Source organism: Phocoena sinus, chromosome 14 (genome assembly GCF_008692025.1).
Source record: "Phocoena sinus isolate mPhoSin1 chromosome 14, mPhoSin1.pri, whole genome shotgun sequence".
Classification (NCBI taxonomy): Eukaryota; Metazoa; Chordata; class Mammalia; order Artiodactyla; family Phocoenidae; genus Phocoena; species Phocoena sinus.
Window position 1 is genome coordinate 72,952,600 of NC_045776.1, and position 23,475 is coordinate 72,976,074.

Here is a 23,475-nt window from a genome sequence, read left to right on the forward strand (position 1 = left end):
CCCTTATTGCACATGAGGAAACTGAGGTTCAGAGAGGAGACGTGACTGGCCCAAAGTCACACAGCAAGTAAATCCAGGTCCTAACCATACCATCCTGCTTCTCACTCAGCAGAGTCTGGCAGCTGATTCCATTCTAATACATTCGTGTCCTCACACACACTGGGATTTCCTCCAGCGCAAAAACCTTGTTATCACTTCCTCAGGAAAGCCTCTCCTGATCTCCCCAGAGAGTAGTCCAGGCCTCCTTATCCTACCCCACCAAAGGTCCCTGCATTTTTCCTTAAAAGCAGGATCACAATTCGTAATCACATATGGATGTGATTATCTCGACCAGTGTGAAATCTCCAGGGAGGCAGGAAGTGAGGCAGACCCTGCTAGATGCTTACCCAACCAATATCCAGTCTCCTTTCCTTATAGAACTTGACCTTGTTTGGGGTAGCAGCAAATCCAGCTACATCACTATATGCCCCATTCTCCCTTTCAGTCAAAGGTGGAAGAGGCTGGGTGCCTAATGGGAACTCAGTACAAGTCGAGGGCAGGGAGGTTCACCCAGTTCTGGGCGCGCAGCTGGTACTCAGGAAACGCGTGTGTCATCTAACCAGGCTGGAGAAGCAAAGACCCCCCCCCCACGGCCGCCTTTCTCTTGGAAATATTTTTATTGGTTCTGAGATAACAGGGCTGAGGCGAGGGGGGACGGGCACAGAGCTAAGGAGGGCGGCGAGAGGCTCTGCCCCGGGGGGCAGACATGCTGTGTGGGGCGCCCCCAGCCAGCAGCGGCTGGGTCTATGGCACTTGGCGCCCGGCCTGACTTCCGCCGGCCTGGCGCGGTGGCCTCCTCGTCGGCGGGCGCCCCCCTTTCCAGTTGCAGGAGTCGTGAGTCTTTCACAGTGCGGAGGGGCGGGGGTCCGGGCTGGGCACCTCCCCGGGGTGCAGGCAGGCCCCATCCGCCAGTACGTCCCGGGCTCTGGGCGGCGGCGGCGGGATGAGGCGAGCTCCGGCTCCTCTTCTCCCCGCCCGTGGAGCTTGGCAGTCCTGGAGGGGCCCTGGCGGCCTCAGCGGGACATCATCCGGACAAACTCTGCGGTGGGGTGCACAGGAGGGGGTGGGGAGAAAGCAGCAGTCAGGGCCCAGGACGCTGCCTCCAAACCTCCCTCGGATCGGTGGCCCCGTGTCTATTGCCGCGGCCCCTGACCGATACTGGTCCCCAACGTCCACCCAGCATCTTCTTTTTTTTTTTTTTTTTTTTTGCCAGCGCCACACGTTATGCGGGAATCTTAGTTCCCCCACCAGGGATCCAACCGCGCCCCCTGCAGTGGGAGCGCGGAACCCTAACCACTGGACGGCCGGAGAATTTCCCCCATCCAGCATCTTCCAATCCACCGTCTACACAGCAGCTAGCAGGAACTTTCTATCTGCGTATCTGACCCCTCTTAAACCTCTCATGGTCCCCACTGGATAACGTGCTGGATCCTGACACGACCCCAGGGCCTCCCTGTTCTGGCCCTAGCTGACATCTCCAGCCTAACCTGTCACCACTCACCTCCAACCATTAAGCTCTGACTCCACAGAGCTCCCTGTCAGCACCTCAGGGGCAACCAACACACGCCCCTCCTGTTCACCTCTCAGCTTTCCTGCAGCCTATCCCTGCTCCTTCTCTTTTAACTAGACTTCATTTTTTAGACCAGTTTTAGGTTCACAGCAAAATTGAGCAGAAAGTACAGATTTCCCATACGCTCCCTGCCTGCCACACACATGCACGGTCTCCTCCATCGTCAACATCCTGCAGCAGAGCAGGACATTGGTTACAGTCAATAAAGCTACGCTGACACGTCATTATCACCCCAAGTCCATGGTTACATTAGGATTCATCCTTGGTGTTGGACGTTCTGTGGGTTTGGACAAATGTATAATGACATGTATCCCTATTGTACTATCATACAGAATAGTTTTATTGCTCTAAAAATTCCCTGTGTTCCCCATCTTCATCCCTCCCTCTCCTCACAACCCCTGGCAACCACTGATCTTTTCACCGTCTCCGCAGTTTTGTCTTTTCCAGAATGTCATATCGTTGAAATCACAAAGTATGTAGCCTTTTCAGCCTGGCTGCTTTCACTTACTACACATTTAAGGTTCTTCCATGTCTTTTTATCACTTGATAGCTCATTTCTTTTTAACGCTGAATAATATTCCATTGTCTGGATATACCATAGTTAATTTATCCATTCACCTACTGAAGGACGTCTTGGTTGCTTCCAATTTTTGGCAATTATGAGTAAAGCTACTATAAACAACAAATCTGTTTGCAGTTTTTTGCGTAGATATAAGTTTTCAATTCCTTTGGGTAAATACCTCTTCCTTCTTTTTCACCTGCTGGCTCCTACTTATCTCTTAAGGCTCTACTTACTTATAGCCTCCTCCAGGAAGTCTTCCCTAATCCCCCCTCCCAGCGTGGCAAAGGTGCCCCCACTGTGCCCCACAGCCTGCTGTACTTCCCCCAAACAGCATGGACTATACTGCTGGCTTCGGCTCTCCTCGCTGGTCTTGGGCTCCTCAAGGCAGGGATCAGGTCTCAGCACACACTAGGTGTACAACACACGCTGGTAGAATGAATGGGGGATGCTGGGCTTTCAGGGAAGAGCTGGCATCTGTGGGAGTCACTACCTGGACATGGGGTGACCTGAAATGTTCAGCTCTCGTGGTAGCAAAGCCTTCTCTCCATTGCCACACTCTCTTTGACCTTGAAGACCAGCTACTCCCCAGAAAAGGCTTCCCAGTCTTTGTGTTCTGGACATATTCACAGTCTTGCTCATGGTTATCTTGCCTTTCTGCTCAGAATGCACGTTCCTGGAGTGCAGAATCAATGTTTTGCTGTTTTGTTTTGTTTTTTTCCCATATCCCATGGTGCCTCAGATGGTATCATGTACAGTGTAATGTATGTAGTGGTTGAGATTCCAGGCCTGAGTTTATGACCCAGCTCTGCCTCTTACCAGTTAGCAAGTTATATTACTTCTCTGAGCCTCAGTTTCCTCATCTATAACATGAGGTAATAATGTGCAGTCCCTAGAGTCGTCATGAAAATTAAATGAGATAATATGTGTAAAGCTACTTAGTACAATGACTGGTATACAATAAGTGTACAGTTATAGATGATCACTATTATGATTATTATTGGTTATTTTAAAAACACTTTTACTGAGCGTTCATTATGTGTCTGGTACTGAGTTCTGTGGGAATGACAGAGATAAAGAAAGTGGGGTTCCTCTTCTCCAAAAGTTCAGAGTCAAGCAGAGATATAACTAGCATTTAGGGGCCAGTGTGAAGAATGAGGGTGAGCCTGAGGTGTTGTGAAAGCCCAGAAAAAAGGAAGTTCAATCTGGGGAATGAGGAAAGCAGTGTTTGAGGGAGTGGCCCCACTGCTGGGTCTTGAAGGACGAATAGAATTTAGGACCAGCGAAGAATAGGACAAAAGGCATCCTGACAAAAAGAACAACGTATTCAAATGACAGCTTAGGAGGTTCATGGACCACCTATGGCTTTAAGGTGGAGTGTGAGTGAAGGAATGGTAGGAGCTGTGGCCAGAGAGGTGAGCCATGGAGAGATTTTAGGGGGCCTGAGTGTCAGGTTGAGGAATGTGGTATTCAGAAAATACCTACATGGATGGATGCAGGAGTAGGTGGACAGATAGATGGATGGGGGCAGATGGACACAGGGATGGATGGATGGATGAGTACATGGATAGAGATGGGAAAATGACTGTACAGACTGATGGACAGATCAGTGGAAGTATGGGTAGAAATATAGGCAGATGAGTAGAGATATATAAATGTATGAATGAATGTTGAGAGGTAGAGATGCATGGATAGATGGAGAGAGGTACATGGGTAGATGGATGCATGGATGGATGCATGGGTGAATGTAGAGAAGAATGAATAGGTGCATGGATGGATAGATAAGGCCATAGATAAATGGTTCTATGGATAATTGTTTACACATGGGTGAGTGGGTAAATAGGCACCTGGACAGATAAAGAGATAGATGGATGAAAAGATGGAAAGATAGATATGGAAAGATGGACAGATTGTTGGATGGATGGATGGGTGTAGGGATGGAAGGCAGATTAAAGGGGTGGCAGGATGGAAGGGTAGGGGGATGGAAAGTTGGAGTGCCCTGATGATTGCATCATGGATACACACGTGGAGGGCTCTATGGATGCCCACTACTGCCCTGGTTTCTCTTCCACTCTCAAAACCACTTCCACCTACCTTCAAAGTCCACTCGCCCATCCCCATTGAGGTCCACATCTCGGATAATTTCTTCTATGTCTCGGTGTCCCACCTGATGACCCAGGAGTTTCCTCATGGCCTCTCGTAACTCACTGGTACTTATCTCCCCATCACCATTGGTGTCAAACTAGAGAGGGCAGGAAGGAGGGAGGAGTAGCTACAACATGGAGACTGTTGGAAGCAGATCCCTTCTCCAGCACCACTGTCCCGCCTTCCCCGGATCCCTTCTCTGTCCAAGCTCCTTCCCCTGGTCTGGGATCCAGAGCTCACATTTCCGTCCCAGGTTGGAATTCTAACAAGCTCTCCGCCCCTGCCTGTCCACTGCCCATCACTCACCTCTCGGAAGGCATCTCGCAGTTCCTTTACTCCAATCATATCTGCCGTCTCCGCCAGGAGTTTAGGTCCCATTAGCTCCACAAAGTCATCAAAATCCACATGGCCACCCACTGGGGACAGAGGAACAGGCTGGATCATCCATCTAACCACTGCCCATCTGGGACTTCCCTGGCAGTCCAGTGGTTAAGACTCTGCACGTCCACTGCAGGGGGCACGGGTTCGATCCCTGGTCGGGGAACTAAGATCCCGCATGCCACGTGGTGCAGCCAATAAATAAATATATATATATTTAAAAAAATAAAAATTTAACCACTGCCCATCTCCAACTAGGCAACTGAGGGAACTGCCAACCCTCCTTGACCTGCCCAGCTCCAGGCCCAGGGTATAAGCAAAGGCCAAATGAGGACAGAGAGGTGACCATGGATCGGGGATTGTCACAGAATGGCTCAGGGGAGTGGCTGGAGTTTGACTAAAGGAACAAGTCAGGAAGTTGACAGGGGTGGATATGGAGGGGAGAAAGAATTATTAGGTCACAGAGACAGGCAAAGAATTTCAGAGAAGGAGAGACAGAGACACACATGCAGAAAAGCAGAGAGAGAAGCAGAAGCCGTGGGCACCTGGCCCACCTGCCCCCGCCTTTCCCTCATTGTGCAAATAGAACTCACCTTCCAAGCGGCCCTCAGTAGGGAGAAATACAGGGGACCTGCCCCCCGGGGTCTGCTCACAGCACTTTCAGCCAGTGACTGAGTTTGGGGGATAAATACCCAGCCTGAGAGGTAAGGGCTGGGGACAACTCCGAGGTGGGCCCACTACACCAGCTTCCCGAGCTCCCAGCAGAACTAGACTCCATCACCCACAGTGGCAGCTGCTCCAGCGCCTCCTGCCTTGGCTCCTCGTCTCCGCCCTCTCATCTCCCTACCCCCTACCGATGCCGTCCTGCCCCTACGGAGTAAACTACCGCACTCAAACCCCTGTCTCCCGGTCTGCTCCTGGGAGAATGAAAATGAAGACAGAGAAAAACATAATAATGGCATCCTCTGTTCACCTCTTACTGTGTGCCAGGTATTTGGCTGTTTTAAGTACGTCCAAAAAAGAAAAACAGACTCACAGATACAGAAACAAACTAGTGGTCACCAGTGGGGAGAGAGAAGTGGGAGGAGGGGTGAGATAGGGGCAGGGGATTAAGGGATGTCAACTACTATGTATAAAATAAATAAGCCACAAGGATATAGTATACAGCACAGGAAATAGAGCCAATATCTTATAATAACTTTAAATAGAGTATAATATATAAAAATTTTTGAATCACTGTTGTACACCTGAAACTAATATAATATTGTAAATCAAGCATACTTCAATAAAAATAAAAAAGAAACTTCCAGAAAAGGCAAATCTGCTTAGATAGAAAGTAGATTAGTGGTTGCCTAGGGCTGGGGAGGGACTTGGGGGTAATGGCAAAGTGATACAGGGTTTCTTTTGGGGGCCATGAAAATATTCTGAAATTGGTTGTGGTGATGGTTGTCCAACTTTAAATATACTAGAAGCCACTGAAGTGCATATTTAAGTGAGCCAATCGTATGGTCTATGAATTATATCTCAATAAAGCTGTTACCAGAAATAAAAATAAATGAATAAATAAACCATGAAAAAATAATAAAGAAATAAACATACCCCCAATTGACTTCCTGTGCTCTACTCCCTCTATTCCACCCCTCATTTTACAGGTGAGGAAATCGAGGCACAGAGAGAGTAGTTTGCCCCAGGTCACAGAGCTGGGAAGAGGTGGGCCGAGAACTTGAACCCAGGCAGAGGACGGCAAGGGCGAGGCTGGGGAGGGAAGGAGGTACCCGGTGGAGGAACTCACGGTTCATGTTGATCTGCTGAGACAGCTCGATAAGCTCCATCTCGGTAGGCATGTAGCCCATGGTGCGCATGCAGTTGCCCAGGTCCCGGCAGTTGATGTAGCCGTCCTTGTCTTTGTCAAACTCTCTGAAGGCCTCCCGGAGCTCTGGGAAAGCGGGGGGGGGGGGGGGGGGGGGGGGGGGGGTTGGTTGTGGACGGTGTGGTGGGGGGTGGGGGGATGACCTGCAGAGTCTCTGGGGCAGAGGCAGCCCGAGGGCCTGCTGACTCTTGCATTCCTCCAACGCCTGGCTCCACAGAAGATGCCTGGCTCTGCACCAGGCCCCATTTGCAGGAGGCCGAGATATCTCTGCCTCTCTTCCCACCCACCTTCCTCTCATCTTTCTGGATGGCTGAGCAACCCTCTCCCCTAAGGGGCCAGTTCTTACCTTCAATCTCCTCTGGCCGCAGTGATCTGTCCTGAAACAAAAGAACATGTCCTATTAGCAGCTGCAAGGGGCCCAGAAGTCGTACATGGCCCAGCTGACGGCCATCCCAGTGGCAGCAGGCACTGGGCGGGAGGTGATGGGGCAGCAGCAGAGGCGTGCCTGCACCATGTCCTGGAGGGGAAAGGATGCAGCCCCACCTGTCCCACAGACATGGGAGATGCCCAGGGAAGTAGGAGCCCTCTCCAGCCTGGGTACAGAACCTCTGGACCCCCAGCCCCTTATTCCAGACACAAGAATGTGTCAGCGAACAGAGCTGGTCTGGAGGCCAAAATCTGTAAATAAAACGGGGTTAGCGGGAGGTCACAACAGAAAGAAGAAGGCTCTACCCAAAGAAACCAGGAAAAGCAGGGGAGAAGAGGCCTGCAAAGCAATGGGAGAAGCGAGGGGCCGGTGGGGAGGGGGGGAAGTGGGGGCCCAGACAGGCACCCAAGAGGGAGGAACAGGAGGCGGAGGAAGAGCCGAGTGAGTGGAGGCAGGATGAGGCTGTGCCCTGCTTCCTGGGCACAGCCCCACCTTCTCCAGTTGGACCCCCATCCTATACCTCGCCCTGTCACAGGACACAGCATAGGACCCTGGGGGCTGCCAGTGCCTCTGGCGGCTGTCAGGGTCCAAAGCTCACGTCTGCAGCCTCAAACAGTGCCCAGCTCTCCTTGGGGAGTCAAGGAAGCCCTGGGACGAGGCATCTGAACAGATGGCAGAGAAGTCTCCAAAGAGCAGGCCCAGAGGAAGCAGGGGGCAGGCTCCGGCTGGTGAGGTGTCAGTCACCCCAGGCCTGCCCAGGAGGGAGACAGACTGGCATGAAATGGATGCGGTGCCCAGATGGACATGCTTAGCAGGCTCCAAAACTGGTCCACGGGGCTCATCCTCTCCATATGTCACAGCTGTCTGCCTTTGGGCAGGGAGAACACGGGGCAGGGTGTGCCCACCCTGAGGAAGTGCACACCAGGTGTGGGCACACCGATCGCAAACACAGACACATGGGTGTGCCACAGCGAGTGGGACACAGCGAGCGGGCCACAGCGAGCGTGAGGCATCTCAGCAGTGCACACAGGCTGTTCTAGCCAATAGGGCCAGGGCGGGTGAGAGGCTGCTGCCCACCTGCTCCAAACTGGCCCCAGGGCAAGGGACCCCAGTGCTGGAAAATCTGAGAATCTTCTAGAAAGGGGCTGCTGAGCAACATTTTGTGGGACCATCACCTGCGCAGGAAGGACCCGGCTCTCAGAAGTGGCCGTACGTGGTAGGACAGTGCTGAGAGTGTACGTGAGCCTGGAACGAGTAGGCTGCAGGCTACCAGGTCCTGCTAGCGGCATTTTTAGCTGAAGGTAGGACTCACCTGAAGGTGTCTGTTTCTGTGAAATAATCGTAAGGACTTCCACTTTAAAAACCTGTCACTGTGCACAGGGAGGGGTTGTCACGCCCTCTAATACCTACCTAATCCTACCTCTATCACCCACTAGCTGCTCCAAGTCAGACTGGGATCTTGGGTGACCAAAAAGAATGTCTTTTACAATGCCCGGGACCCCCAGTAAGTGAAAGTGTCAGCGACTATATGCATGCAGTCACACGTGCAGAGTATATGCTCACTGGGACAAGTGACACAACCTTTCCCACCCTGCAGGCCTCAAGTAGCCTCTCACATCTCCAGGACCCAGCTCTGCAGCCCCCACCCTACTTCTTATAAACCCAGAGCCAGGGAGCAAAAAAGCTGGGTACCCCTTGGCAGTGTGCCCGTGGCCGGAGCTGGTCCAACTGAGTCCTGCTGGCTGGTCCCTGAATCATACACTCCCCAGGGCAGAGTGGCGGGAGGATGTGTAGTAGAGCCGGGGATGCCCACCGATGGGGCAGAGAAACCATGAGCACCGATTTGGGGGATCAGGTGGGAATGGAGCCCACCACACCCCTCACTCCTCAACTTAAGCAGTCGAGGGACGAGCTTGGCCTCTAGAGTCAGACAGACTCAAGGGCAAAGCCCAGATCTGCTGCTTCCTAGATGTAGGATCTTGGGCAGGTTCCTTCAACTGTGTACGCCACAGTCTCCTTATCTGTAAAATGGGTTAATACCAGTACTCACCTTACATGGCCTTGGTGAGCATCTGTGAGGCAAGATGCGTAGTGTTTAACAAGGCATTGAAACCTACTGATGTTTGAATCTGTAACATCACTATTAATACCCTCCTCTCTGTGACTGTTCAGATACCCACGGGAGGCCATCCAAAGCAGTGGCCACGTGACTATTTAAATTGGAATTGGAATCAAAGAAAATTAATAATTCACTTCCTCAGTTGCACTAGCCACATTTCAAGGGCTCGGTGGCCACATGTGTCTAGTGGCTACTGTAGAGGGAAGGCAGCGCAAATTGGACAGTGTTTCCACAGAAAGTTCTACTGGATGGTGCCGCGTATTCAGTACTGTTGTTCAGAGCACAGGAGGTCTTTGAGCCAGTATCCCTGAATCTGAATCCCACCTCTATCACCCACCAGATGTTACCTGAGCATGTTACCTCTCCAACTCAGTTTCCTCATCTGTAAAATGGGGAGGATAATAGTACCTACCTCTTGGCGTTGCTCTGAGGCTTAAGGGAGGTGATGAGCCAATGCACTTAGCACAGTGCCTGGCACATAGTAAGTGCTCAAACAAAACAAAACACCCAAGCAATATTAGCTGCTATTATTCCTTGCTGGTGGATGTGGACTCACCAGGGCTTTGCAGCCATCAGTGGGAAACTTTGGGGGTCAGATTCACAAGTTGCGGGTTTGAGGTGTATCCGTTGGGGGACGTGCACTGCTGAGTACAGAGCCCCCTCTTCTTCCCAGCACCTCCTTCCTCACGCCCTGTGAAGCCAAGTCGAGCGCGGCTCCACCAGGGCCAACTTACGTACAGGCTGCCTGTTCTCCGCGAAGCCCTTACGCAGGAAAATGCAGGCTGGGCCCAGCAGGTTGTGCATGACGGCGCAGTTCTGGGCCAGCATCAGGAGTGGTCCGGGGAGCTCGCTGCTGGCCGCCAGCCCCTCCTCACTCGTCTGCACCACCGTATAGCTGGTCTCCTCCTGACGCATCTTCAGCCAGCACCAAGCAAATACAAAAGAGAGGCAGGGCATCACCTCCCTGCCCAGCTGGGTCCTCCTGGCCCCAGCCTGGCTCCTGGTCCTAGAAGGGGCCCTTCTCAAGAGCAGACCTTGCAAGGCAAACAGCAGGGCGCAGAGAGCCCTCAGGATGCTCTGGGGCAGGCATCAAGCTGGTCCAACAGGTGGAGTCCCCGATCCTTGGCCAAAACGGATGCTCCAGGGAGAGCTGGGTCTGATACCCTCTGTGTGGCCCATGTGCAGACACAAACACACATACACACACACGTGCACAGAACCACACACTCGTGTGCATGCAGAAGCTCAGAGAGAGAAGCAGGCAGAGGGAGGCTTCTGTTCATTCAGGGAATAATGTCCTTTCCCAAGATGCTCCCAATGTCCCAGCGCAATTCCCGGGGCTAAGCTCCCCGACTGACCTCTGACCCTACCCCCACTGGAACCCACTGGAAGGCAGTGAGAACCATCAGAACTGGTGACACAAAGAGCAGAGGCTCAGCTAGCCTGTGAGACCGGAGGCTGCAGACACAGGTGCCGCAGTGAACAGAGATGAAGCAGCCAGGTGTGAGAGGCGGGGCCTGGGGCAAAACGGGTGCTGTGTGTCCCCTTTGAAGGGACAGCGTTATGTAACTCCAGCCCTGTGTTGCCAGATCTTCTGATTTAAAGCACCAGGTGGGCTAAACAAAGCACATCTGTGGGTTAGATTCCACCTAGTGTGTGGCCTCGAGACTAGACGCTCTCTACCACCAGCAATTCTCCTCGTCCCTCCCACCTTCACTGGCACCCTGCCCAGCCCAGCCTGCAGGACCTCTAGAGGCTGAGGCAGGGGCCCTCTCTGCTGGCGGAATATAGCTGGGCTCCCAGGCCACGGCCAGCCCACCCTCTTCCCTGATGTTTCCCATGCAGCTATAAAAAGTCAACACTGCCCACAGATCGTCCTCTTAGGGCAACAGCAGCAGCCAGACACAATATTCTCTTCCACCCCAGCCTCCCGGCCAGGATGCCCAGCATCGCCCCCAGAATCCAGGGCAGTCTGCCTTCAGCCCTGAGCTTGATGCCTCCCCGCCCCCCAGCGTGGGGATTTGGAGCCAAACCTTCCAAGGAAAGAGAGAGTGGTGGAAACTTAGAGGGCTGTCTTTGTCCAAGAACGCCAGAGCTGCATGCCCTGCCCGTCCATCCTGCTGTACCCGCTTTCTAACAGTTTCCTCCAGCTCAAGGAAGGCCACGCCCAGGAGAAGATCCCACGACCTAACAGGTAGCCTGTCCTCCTAGGCGGACAAGCAGAGCAACCTCCCCCATCTCACCCTGTCCTCGTGGTCCTCCTTCCCGGAGTCCCACACTGTGGAGCTATAGTCTAGACGCTCTTCCAACTTCCTAAGCCTCTTCCAGGCCTAGAGATGAAGGAGCAATATTCTGGCTCCTCAAAGGGAAAGCAGCAACTCAGACCCGAGGTGCAGGACCTCAGTCCAAGGCCTGAGTCCAGTGACTGCAAAAAAGCGTCACCCTACGTAATCTTAGAACTTGAGGGGTGTCAGACATGACTAGGGTCCATTCTGGTTTGATGACCAGGAGAGGTTCAGAGCCTCGGCCACACTCGCATAGGCTTCGGGGACATGTCTCGAGCCAGGGCAGGACCAGAGAGCCCTTCCTGACAGAGGGAGCCCAGGAGTCGACCGTGGCTTAACCCCAGGAAACGATCTCAGGAGATGTTGGCAGAGAATCAGCCTTTTCGCTTCTGGCTGATTCTCACTCACTTGGCTTGGATGAGCATACCCAGAAGGAGGCAGCAGGCAGCACAGAATTCCGAGAGGAGCTTGAGTATAACTGGCTTTGGACTCAAACAGTCTTGGGGACAAATTCTGGCTTGCCGCTTGCTTGCTATGTGACCTTCGGCAGGTCACTTGACCTCTCTGGGCTCTGGTTTCCTTCTCTGTCCAATGGGTACCATCAGGGCAACTCACAGAATTCTGTGAGAGGTAAATGGGCTATTGCACAGTGCCTAGAGCAGCGTAAGGGCTGACTATGTGGGGTTGCCATGGTGATGACAATGATGATGACAACGATGATGACAATGGTGATGGTGATGCAACTTAAGAGATGCTGGATGCCAGAAGGCATTTACATCTGGCTGCAGAAGAAGTGGGAGAATATTCGCCAATCAAGAAAGAAGTGAGAAGGACAGAGAAACATTTGCTCCCACGAAGGAGGAACCAGTGATGGCTGGGAAATTTCCACTGCATCTCTTGATCTTAACCCTGCTTGGCACCAAGTTGCCCCAGGACGCTTCTGTTCTTCCCTGGCCAGTGATGGTACCTGACAGCCCAGTCCTGCCCTGCTCAGAGCCTGGAGGAGGCCTCCTCTTTCCATTACCAATTCCCAGCTACTACTTAGGAAGCCAAGTGGGCAGCGGCCCACAGGCTGACAATGTTTTCTGGCACTGAGGGGACGTCTCCAGAGTGTGGCAGGGCAACAGGAGGGGCTGGCACAACTCATGACCTAACAGCTCTCTAACAACACAAGCTCGCCAAGCACAAGCTCCTTCTCGCTGAAGGTATTCAAGGAGAAGTTGAGTGAGGAAGCACTTGTTGAGGTGGGCGAGAGCATTGCCCAGTGAGTGGGAATTTGGGCTAAGATGACCTGTAAGGTCAGGTTCGTGAATCTATGAATAACATCTCTGACAGCAGGAAAAAGAGAGAGGCAGCCTCTCACAGAGGCAAAAATAAAAACAAAATACCAGATTGGGCTTGACATATATATACTAATATGTATAAAATAGATAACTAATAAGAACCTTCTGTATAAATAAATAAATAAATAAAATTTAAAAAAAAACAAAAAAAAAACCCCCCAAAATACCAGCTCTGGATTTACACAGACCAGGGTTTACATCTGAGCTCTGCTTCTGGTTGGCTGTGGGATCTTAGTAACGCTCTTATCTCTGAGTCCAGCTCCTTTCTCTAGAAAATAGCCAAGAGAACTACTGGGTGGAAAAGAGCAAATGAGATAACAGGTGTTGGAGATCTTGCAGATATTCAGGAAGAAGCAATGATTACTATTATACAAATACATGAAATTGAATGCAATATGTTTTATTATCTTTTGCCCTACTCCATGGATGCAAAACCTCTCCTATTTCCCTTTTTACTTCCATCCCCCTTCTCAGAAAACCCAGAGTGGAAAAGCTAATAACACTAGCTAACATTTACTGAGTGCTATATTCCAGGCAGCGTTCCCAGCTCTTTCCTTAGCCCCCCAAAATCACCTTTGGAGGTAGATGTTAGTATTTCCACTTGATGGACAAAGGAACTGAGACCCAGAGGGGTCAAGTAACTTATCCAAGGTCATATGGCTAGAAAGAGGAGACCTGAGAAGTCTGACTCTTAAGCACTCTGCTGTATAAGGGAAGATGGGTTGGGTAGGACAGAAGGACAATACTTGTTCTTCAGTTCACCTCTTTAAACTCTGGACAGAACCCAGGGAAAGGGCCTTCGCCCTGTGGTCCTCTAAACTAATTCAGATCCGTTTCTGCTTCTCTGCAACAGTGTGGAGGCCACCTCTGATGCAAAAGACTCTCCTTTAAGATGACAGATGATTGGGGGGTGTGTGCACAGAAGAAACAGTCAACCCTCAGAAGGATCCAAGGAACAGTGAAGATTAAAAGGAATTTGATGTGAGCAGCTTAGCTAAATGAGGAAGATGATGAGCAGAAAAGCCTGAAATGTCCTAAATTGAGAGGCTGTCAAACTAACAGAGGAGATAGAATGGGGCTGGGGGTAGAGAAGCCATTAGCTAACCTGAGACCTTGGGTTAGTTACTTAACCTGAGTGGCAGTCAAGTTCCTCGTCTGGTAAATAAAATAATTTGGAGGAAAACATCCCTCACATTACTTCTTCCTTTAAGTAATATCTATGAGTTTCTTCTATGGCCTGACTACAGAGGGCTAGAGATACAGGCAGAGCCCACTTAAAGCAAGACCTTACAGATATAAGCCCAGGTTTGCAGGAAAGATGCTTTGGAGGTGATTATTTGCTTTCCTAAAAGGATTCTTGCAAAAGGATATTATTGTGGTGTGTGAGCAATACATCCACTACAGAAAGCAACTTAGAGACGCCTTTGCTGTACATTCTGTTTCTCGATGGAAACAACCCTGGAGCCCCAAACCAGTCTGGTTCTAGCTGTGAGTCTCTGACTTGACCCAAGAATTATCAAGGGTAGAAGGGGACACCTGGCTTGGTTCCTCTCAGGAGCAAGACGATCTACTTCAAAACCCACAACTCTGAAGGCTTAGAGACCACCAGAGAGGCTCAGAGACGCTCAAAGGAGATGAATGAGCCCCCATCCTAATGCCGGGAAGGAACCAGCAGCAGCAGGGTCAAAGCCCAGCTCAACCCTCTTCTGATCCTGTTGGCTCCAAGGGGGGTCTGTCCACTCACATCCTAAAGATCCACGCTTTTCATGGAGCTACGTGGTTTCTTTCCTAAATCTTGCACAAATTCCCAAACACAGCGCCCCATGCAGCTTAAAGTCCCAACTTCAGCTCAGAGCCTGGGACATAGAAAACTGTGATAGAAGGGAATCTGGAGGTAGAAACAGGGAAGCAGCTCTAGACAGAACCCACGGGAAGGGTAGCAAGCTTCAGATGCCCACCCTCTCTGCCCCCAACTTCTGGGGCAGAGGGCAAGATGCTCCAATCCCCCGCCCCAGGCTTTGGGCCCTGATCACTCCAGAAACATACCTTCTTTGAGAGATTTCTCAGTGGAGACTTGACACAGTTGCCCATCCTAAGCTGAGGCAGCCCCTCTCAGGATCCCCGGGTCCATGAAGGAGGCTCCTGGGGGCTAAGAGACCTTAGTCTGGGTCCCCACCAACCCTAGCCTCCCTCTGCCTGCGCCGTCTTCCTCCAAGACCGATCTGAGTCCTCTCTCTTGCGCGCGTGCTCTCTCACTTGTCTGCCTGCTCCTGTTCCCAGATTTTTTTTTTTTTTTTTTGTAGATTGTGTGTGTTCATGTGTGTGGGTTTAACTTTCTGGACACTTTCTTAAGGAGATGAAGGTAGGAGGGGAGAGTGCAGGCACAGAGGAAATCGCCCGGAGAGCTGTCGGCAAAGGGCAGCCGAGCTGGAGAAGGCTGCCGGATCATCTACATCAGATTACAGCTGAGGCCTCTCCCCAGTCCATTCCCCTTCCCTCGGCCCCTCCTCTCTGGCTGTCAAATCTGCAGGGAGATTGCCTCGGGGAGGGGAGCCCAGAATGGCAGCTGCAGCTAGGAATTAGGCCAGCAGACCCAGAAGGGGAAGCAGGCTAGTTTGGGCCCCCAAAGCCAGGGTGCCTCCCAGCTTCCAACCTTATGTGTGCATTCACACACACACACACACACACACACACACGCGCGCGCGCGCGCTCAGGGACAAACACGCATCTTAATCACCCCCGCCATCGCAGCTGGACTGAGAGCAGGCAGCTCCAGTGAGGCCCTGGGAGATCTTGTGACGAGTCTCCATCACGCTCCATTTTTCACACTTGCCTCCTCACCGAAACGGGATGAGGCTCCAGGGCTGGAAGCACAGCTGAGCCGACGCAGCTCCTTCGGCTCCCTTCACTGTGCGCGCTCTCTCCGACCCAAGGGAAATCAAGAGCCGGCCCTGAGGGGGTCCTGATGGAGGCAGTGCTGGCACGGCGGGCGGCCGTGAGCAAGCGAGGGCGACAAACCTCCTAATCCTCTGCCTGATCCCCATAGAGGATCTTTCACCGGTTTCCTTGGGGGTGCAGAGAGGCCGCCCTTTGCAAAGCGGTCTTCAAGGTCCCATGAATGAAACTTTTTAGGTAACTGGCACGTCCTCGTCCCTCCAGCTTCCAGCTTTGATGTGAATTCATCTCAAGCCTCAGATGTCACCTCTGTGACCTACAGCCCCAGCCAGACGACCCAGGAGAGGAAGTGTCCCCGTTTCCCTGCACCCGGCTTTTCCCAGCAGGGGGCACCAGAGCTAGGCTGGGAAGCCGAGCTCTTCCCAGGCCCTGAAGCAAAACCCTTTACACGCAAGGCTGAGAGTTTCAGTCCAGAGGGGCTCCTCTCGCAGGAATTTTTGTCCAGTTTTGGGTGGCTGGTCAGAGCTCCCGTTAGGGGAAGATGGGTGGGGACGCTGCCCAGAAGGTGCCACAGGCCAGCTCCCAGGGAGCTGGGGAGGGAGGTCCCTGGATAGCTTTTGAGGACCGTGGCGCTGACGACGATGGAATGGTTTATTTTCGTCGGGGAGTCTCTCAGCAGCCTGGTTCCGGCCTCTGGAGGCCAGAAGGAGGAGACTGGGGGGGGGGGGGGCTGGGGGGGCGCTGTTGACACTTAAAAGGGCAGGAAAGGGGGTGAAGATGCTGCCGGGGAGCTGGTACGGGAAGAGCCAAAAAAAATGCCTTCTTCAAAGACCTGTTCCTCGGAAACAGAGCCTGAAGGCAGGGTCGTGGGAAGAGCAACGGACTCGGATGGGAAGGATCTGGAGGTCTGGGGCTGAGTCCTGGCTCCGCGGCTCCGGAGTGCTCACATGGCAGCCCTCAGTTCCCTCGCCTGGTGATACGGTGCGTGCGGGGAAAGTGCGTGGCACTGGACAGGTACTGGATAAGGAATTATTAAAACGGAAGAAGGAAGTATCATTTGTCCCATGTGCTTGGCTCTGGGAAAGTTGTGGGAACGAGATACACACGGTCCCTGCTTTCAGGGAGCTCACATTCTGGCAGGCAGGCAGGAGATATTAAAGGGCTATCAACATACTTAATCTCAGTTCAGGTAAATGCTATGAAGGAGAAACACAAACACTCTTGAGAATGTGAGACAGGGGTCTGACTTAGTGTGGAGGGATCAGGAAAGACTTGTAGACGAAATGTAGAACACTGACCATCTGCAGACTCTTTTGAAAAGCTAGGTCTCACCGCGGACCCCAGAGGGGAGATGAGCTAGGCTCCGGGTACAAATCCAATTCGTATGAACTAAATGGGTGGATACATGCAAAGGCGGCACAGTGCGAAGCAGGGGCTCTGAATGCTGGCTGCAGACTAGGATCACTAGGCACCTTCCCCAGAGATGCTGATGGAGTAGGTGCAGGTGAGCCCCGGACGCTGGTGTTGTTTAATACTCCAGGTAATTCTAACCTGCAGCCAGTGTTGAGAACCGCTGATCTAGAGGTAGAGAGCTCAGCATACAGAGTCGGACAGACCTGCGTTCAAATCTTGCGTGCCTGCCTACCAACCATGTGACCTTGAGGACTTCTTAATCTTTCTGAGCCTCAGGTTCTGTATTTATAAAGTGGATACTCTAATAACGCTTCCTTCATAGGACTCTTGTGAGGAGTTAATAATACATGCAAAGGGCTTGGCACAGTTCCAGGCACACAGAAGGCACCCCTTCCCCTGCCCGGGTGGCGACGTTGGTCCTAAAGGGCCCAGCAGGGCCTCCATTCACTCAGCAGGGCACCCACAGGCTCAGACCTGGTGGCTTCTGCCCCCCGCAGGCCAGTGCAGAGCACAGCACACATTTGTCGACCTTGGGATACGCCTCTGTCCTTAGAGACAAGGAGACCAGGAGACAGCAAAACCAGGCCCTTGTGGAAAAGTCCACGCACTTGGAAGAAATCCCATCCTTTAGCGAAGAGGGTGCTGACACCAGCTTGAGGCTTAAGGGCAGCCAGGGATTCAGGATTCCAACCCAGAGCTTGCTTAATCTATTTTAGGTTGAGCAGATGGGGTGTGTGGTGGTTCTGTGTGACAGGAGTAACTACTGATCTTGAGGAGGCAGATGGCTTGACCGTTGGCAGAAAATTTCACAGAGGGCTGAATGGTGGGGGCTTCCCTAAGGAGTAAAGCACATCCCATGGCCCCGCCTCCCCATCAGTATGCACTGTGGCAGCAGCCCCTGGGCCTCCAGAAGCCACGCTTAGAGTTCTGGAATGGAATAATAGGATCAGAGGGATGAGAAGGATAAACCCATTGCTGATTATTCCTGATTAGGAGGGAGGCTGGCTTTGGGCCCTGATCAGTCCTATCACCAGCATTTGAACTTGGATGGCAGCCCAGTGTTAAGACACTTGGGGAAAGCTGGGTCGTAACCTGAGAAGTGCTTTGTGGATGCTTCTGACAGATAGGAAACGCGCTTCTGTGACTTTCCACCGGCCAGTATGGTGTGGCACTGGCAGGTTGTTTGGAGACAGACACACCACATCACAGTCCTGCCATTTACTTACACTGTGACCTTTGGACAAGCCACTTCCCCTTTCTTGAACCTGTTTCCTTGTCTCTAAAATGGGGCAAGATAATGCTAAGTTTCGCAGGTTGCTATGAAGATAAGATAATGAGAAGATACTTTGTCCATTGTTTACTGGGCTCTAGACAGAGGTTGAAAGTGCCAATGTTGCTTCTGCAAAACCTACGAACTGACACCGAGTGATTCCTATCACCTATGATTGATCTCAACCACAAACTGACCTTCTCTTCCCCCTCCCCAGGACCCAGAGAAAGGCCACAGGGACTCCCAAGCCCTCTCAGAGAGCAGTAGGGAGTGACTTGGCTGGGCAGGAGTAAGTAATATACACAAGCCATCATTCTAGGCACACAGGCCTAGTGCACTTGAATCCGTTAGGATCCAAACCATATGGTCCCTCTCCCTCATCTAAGCTATAGGAACCAAGAAACAGAAGTGCAGAGGCTGGAGATTCATTCACTCACGCATTAAATACCTTGACCCTCTTACGTACAAAGCAGTTGGGAATTGGGCTAGCCTACGCAAATCAGAAGAGATGTCTCTATAGTTGAAGAAAGGGGATGGGACAGAGCTATGGGTTTTTTTCCTCTTTGCCTCATCTACAAGAGGTGTTTCTTCCCAAATTTAGGGTAAGGAACAGAAAGACTATTCTTAAAATAGTTTTCCAAGACCCAGTGCCAAGAGTTGCCCCCAAGTCATGCCTGTCCTGAGTTAATTTTTGATACCACATCTTCTCTCTAGGCAGCTGGGTGGCTCGTCTTAGCTGGCCACAAAGAGGGTACTAGAGGAGGTCCTTTGTCATTCAGCTCCTTTTTTTTTTTTTTTTAATTTATTTAATTTATTTATTTTGGCTGCATTGGGTCTTCATTGCTGCGTGCGGGCTTTCCCTAGTTGCAGCGAGCGGGGGCTACTCTTCGTTGCAGTGCGCATTGTGGTGGCCTCTCTTTGTTGCGGAGCATGGGCTCTAGGCACGTGGGCTTCAGTAGTTGTGGCATGTGGGCTCAGTAGTTGTGCCGCATGGGCTTAGTTGCTCCGCGGCATGTGGGATCCTCCCAGACCAGGGCTTGAACCCATGTCCCCTGCATTGGCAGGCGAATTCTTAACCACTGCGCCACCAGGGAACTCCCTCAGTTCCTTCTTTTAATGGCCTTCCTCACTTGGCTCAGAGACAGCTTTCAAACTACCTGACGCAGGCCCTCGTTCTGACAATTACTCTATTAATAATAGTATTAATGAAGCCTGTGCCCTTTTCCAGCACTCACTCTGAGCCAGCCCATTTGACATCCTTAATCTTGTATAACCCTCATAAGAGCTCTGCAAGGTAGTTTTTTGTCAATCTCCTTTCTGGATGAAGAAACCCAGACCAGAGAGAGAAAATAACAGGCCCAAGGTCACAGCAATAGGAAGTAACATTGCTGGGATTGGAACCTGCAGCTCTATCTCCTAAGCCACCATTCCATGCCTTAGCCTCAAAATCACACCGTCTCCCTGCAGGCAGTAAGGATGCTCTGTTACGTCACTGGAAGAACCCTAATTCCTGTTCCCCCTAATGAAAGAGTCCATCTTGGTACCTTCAGTGTCACTTTGGCCCCGGCCCTCCCTGACTCTATTACAAATGGAAAGAGTTTCTGACACAGTCCTTGGTAGTTAATCAGCAACAACAACAATAATAATAACTAACATCCATAGACCCTTGCTCTGGGCCAAGCTCTGTGCATATCTCCATATCCCCTTTTATTCCCCCGGAAAACCCATTGAGATACTATGATTATCCCTATTTTGCAGATAAAGAAACATAGGCTTACTGAGGTCAAACGATTCACTGAAGGTTAAAAAAAAAAAAAAAAAAAGGAACTTGGGAGACATGAAAAATATACTTCCCCAGGGCTATATTTTGCCCAAAGCAGATCCTATCGGAAAGTTTCTATATTCAGAATCTCATTTCCCTTCTCTTGATCCTGACCCTGTCTCTAAGGACAGAAATCTCAATGCAAAGAGAAGGGACAGAAAGCCTAATTCTTGCAGGAGACTGGAGACTCTGACGCAAAGTCCCAGGCCGGGTTTTGTTGCTGTTGCTGTTGCTGGAGCAGATGCCTTAGAGCCGTCAGCAGGAAGGCCAGACGGGGTGTGCCCAGCTTTAAAGAGAAAGCCTGCAGCTCCAGGGGCAAGAGCTTCCAGAGGGAGGTAGTAAATATTTGATGGGGCCTTCCAGTTCTTCCTGACTCAGGTGACCCTGGTGACATTTCAGAACATGGAACTGGAAAACAGCCTTCATTTTATGACTGAGGAAGTAGAAGCAGAAAAGCACATGAGCTGAAATGCTCTGAGCTCACAAAGGGCCCAGGCAGGCAACTCCTGCAAGACTGCAAAGAAAGGGCCCTTTTTCCAGAAACGAAGTCAGATCACCGGCAAACTAAATAACCAGGGAGTGTGTGATTCTGGGCCAATGACCTACCCTTCCAAACTGCTAGATTGTAAGCTCCAAAGTAGCCAGAACCCCGGCTATCCTGTCCACTTTCGTCTCCATAGTGCCCAGCAAACGCCTGGGCAAAGTAGGCGATCAAAATATATTTGATAAATGGATAAATAGTTGTCACCAATTCAACGACACAGTGTCCCTTTTGCAATCCAGACCACTCCTGCCCTAACACCTGACACCCCCTCACTAATACAGAAGCCACTGCAGTCAACTCTTCAACATATCACTGCACTAACTTTCACAGCTCTGCATTCAAATCTCTACTCTGGAGAACCGTTTCCAGATAACTTGGCTAATGAGGGCTCCTGGCAGGAACAAAGCCACACTGCTGCCCTATCACGCCACCACAGCAGCCCCGTGCAACCCGAGTCTACGTGCAGCTGCCTTCATGTCAGCTGCCTTCATGCCTCCACCGGCATCAGACACTGCAGAGTAGTATTTTGAAAAGGAATGTGCAGATCTGAAACAAAACACGCACGGCCTCCTTGGAGCATGGGCTCTAGGCAGCATGGCAAGCCAGGAGCTTGAAACGGCTTCTTTACGCTATATCCTAGCACAGAAACACACAGGCCCCACCTTCGCCCACACAGCACGCGACACTCTGATCAGACCTGTGTTACACCCCTCCTCAGCTGCTGCAGAACTGTGTCCATGCTGTGCCAACGAGTTTGACTTAATTATGGACTCAGAACTAGAGGAAATCCTGGCTTTGCTCAGGAGTTCACAGGTTCCTTTCTGCTGAGCCTCTCTCCCCAGCAGCACAGCCCCTAACTGTAGACCTGGATTATGACCACGGGGCCATTTTTAAAGGGCAGATGCCCAGCTGCTTGGGGTTCTTGAGAGAAAGGAAACAAAACGAGCCACTCATGACCCCTTAGTGACCTTTCTGACCCTAGAATACACACTAACTCAGACTAGGGGTCTCTAGGTGTTATTCCATGTCCCACAACTCGACAACTGCCCACTACCGTCTTAATGGCATCCCTAGATGACAACCTCCTTAAAATATCCCCGAAGTTCCATAGCTCTGAGCCATAGCTCTGTACATCCCTCCATTGACTACCCAGACACTCCTCTTTTCTCATATTTTTACCTTTCCTAACTTTTCCCAGGTCTTTGGGGCCACCACAGGCAATGGCTAGGGTCCCTCATCCCCAAACAAGGCTGTGTACCCCGAGGTCCCCACTCTTGATCCCCAGACTCCATGCCCATTGGTCTCTTGGGTCGCTCATTGGCCGTCTTGGCCAGAGGCCGGAGGAGTGGGTTTGGTGCCACCTGCTCAGAGCACCCCTCCTTGACCCCTGCAAATTTCCAGGCGGTTTGTGGAGGTCGCTCCCCGTCCAGGACTGGCCCGTTCCGGCAAGTGGAGGGAGGCTAGGCGGTGGGGCCTCGCCCTGAAGACGCCCGGAGCGTGGACAGCGCACAGGGTGCTGAATCAGGCACGGGGGAGGAGGCGCGCGGGCTAGGGCGCCGGGCGGCGGGAGGACCAGAGGAGCGTGACCCGGGGACCCGCGGGCAGCGGGAGGAGGGCTGTGGGCGCGCAGCCGCGGCAGGGTCCCGAGCGCCTCTCCAGGGAGCGGGCGGGAGGCGCGGCCCTTACCTGGCCGAAGGCGGAGCTGAGCATGGGGCGCAGCTGGTGGAGGAACGGGTCTGCCTCGGACGCGGCGGCTGGAGCTGAGTCCCCGCGACCCGGGGCTCGCAGAGAGCCCCGGAGGCCGAGCGCCGGGGACAGCCCCCGTTCCTCCCCATCCCGCCCGCGGGCCGGCGGCAGCGGCGACGGCGGCGAAGGTCGGGACGCCGCGGCCGGCGGCGCCTCCCGGGGCCTGCAGTGCGCCTGGGGGAGCCCGCGCCGGCTCCCCCGCGCGCCCTCCTCTCGCGGCGCCGGCCGGCACAGGGGCCTCCGCGAACTGGGGTCCCCGGACGGCGGCGGCGTGCCCGGGCAGGGGCCGGGCAGCCGGCGGCTGGACAGCACTGGCTCCCGGGCAGGGCCGTGGCGGGGAGCCCGGCTGCCCCCGCTCGCCGCCGCCGCCTTCAGCAGCGACGTCTTGGACTCGCTTTTAGCGATGTGCGAGCTCATCGCGGCGGGGCCCGCGCTCGCATGGCCCGGCGGGGGCGGCGCGGTGCGGCGCGGCGCTGGGCCCCCGGCGGGCAGAGAGCGGGGCGCCCGGCGGGAGCCGAGCCCGAGGACGCGCTGGAGGCGGGCGCCGTCCCCCGGCCGCTTAAATGCGGCCCCGTCGCCGCCGCCCATGTGACAGCGCAGCCTCTACGCCTGGAGCCCCGAGCTCCCCGGCGGCTGGCGGTGCGAATCTGGGGGGGCAGCCGGCTGTCCCAGAAGAGCCCACCCCCGGCTCCCCGGCGGCCCAGGTACCGCCGCGCCCCGCCCCTTGCCCCGCCCCGCGCTCGAGGAGCCCCGCTTCCCGGCGGCCCCTGGCGGCTGAGGGGGCGCTGCGGCGCGTAGCCGGGAGCGCCGGGAGAGCGAGGGAAGGGGCTTGGCGAAGGGCCCCAAAGATGCCCAGACCGTGGTGGCGCCGGCAGTCCCCCTTAACGTGCCCGGACGTTTCCAAATGACCCAGAACCGCCGGAACGTCCAGAAATGCTGGCGGGGTGCAGTGTCCACGGGGTACAACTTTGGAAACGATGACGAGAGAGGTGAAGGAAGTAAACTCAAGACCCAAGGAGGATGAAAGCACGCTATGCGTGACACCACCAC

General features: G+C 53.0%; 1 protein-coding gene across 3 annotated transcripts; it reads right to left on the reverse strand.

Annotated features, from left to right (window-relative positions):
- Positions 1-637: 637 nt before the first annotated feature.
- CABP1 (calcium binding protein 1) lies at positions 638-23,079 on the reverse strand. 3 transcript variants are annotated; one of them, XM_032602868.1, is made up of 7 exons: positions 14,782-15,188; positions 9,846-10,022; positions 6,908-6,938; positions 6,484-6,627; positions 4,620-4,729; positions 4,263-4,410; positions 638-1,078 (listed from the first exon to the last, which is right to left on the reverse strand). In XM_032602868.1, the coding sequence occupies exons 1-7, from the start codon at positions 14,824-14,826 to the stop codon at positions 1,053-1,055; spliced, it is 681 nt and encodes a 226-aa protein (XP_032458759.1). In that variant the 5' UTR covers positions 14,827-15,188; the 3' UTR covers positions 638-1,052. The 3 variants fall into 3 exon arrangements, with proteins under 3 accessions (XP_032458759.1, XP_032458760.1, XP_032458758.1); XM_032602869.1 differs by lacking the exon at positions 9,846-10,022; XM_032602867.1 differs by lacking the exons at positions 9,846-10,022; positions 14,782-15,188 and adding an exon at positions 22,366-23,079 and having other exon boundaries at positions 641-1,078.
- Between the last annotated feature and the right edge of the window lie 396 nt (positions 23,080-23,475).

Excerpts from the sequence above, each read along its gene's own strand:
- CABP1 (XM_032602867.1), bottom strand. The coding sequence starts at position 23,013 with ATGGGCGGCGGCGACGGGGCCGCATTTAAGCGGCCGGGGGACGGCGCC. Across the intron at positions 6,628-6,907 it reads GCGGCCAGAGGAGATTGAAG|AGCTCCGGGAGGCCTTCAGA; the intron begins GTAAGAACTGGC and ends CCGCTTTCCCAG. Across the intron at positions 1,079-4,262 it reads TGGGCGAGTGGACTTTGAAG|AGTTTGTCCGGATGATGTCC; the intron begins GTAGGTGGAAGT and ends ACCCCACCGCAG.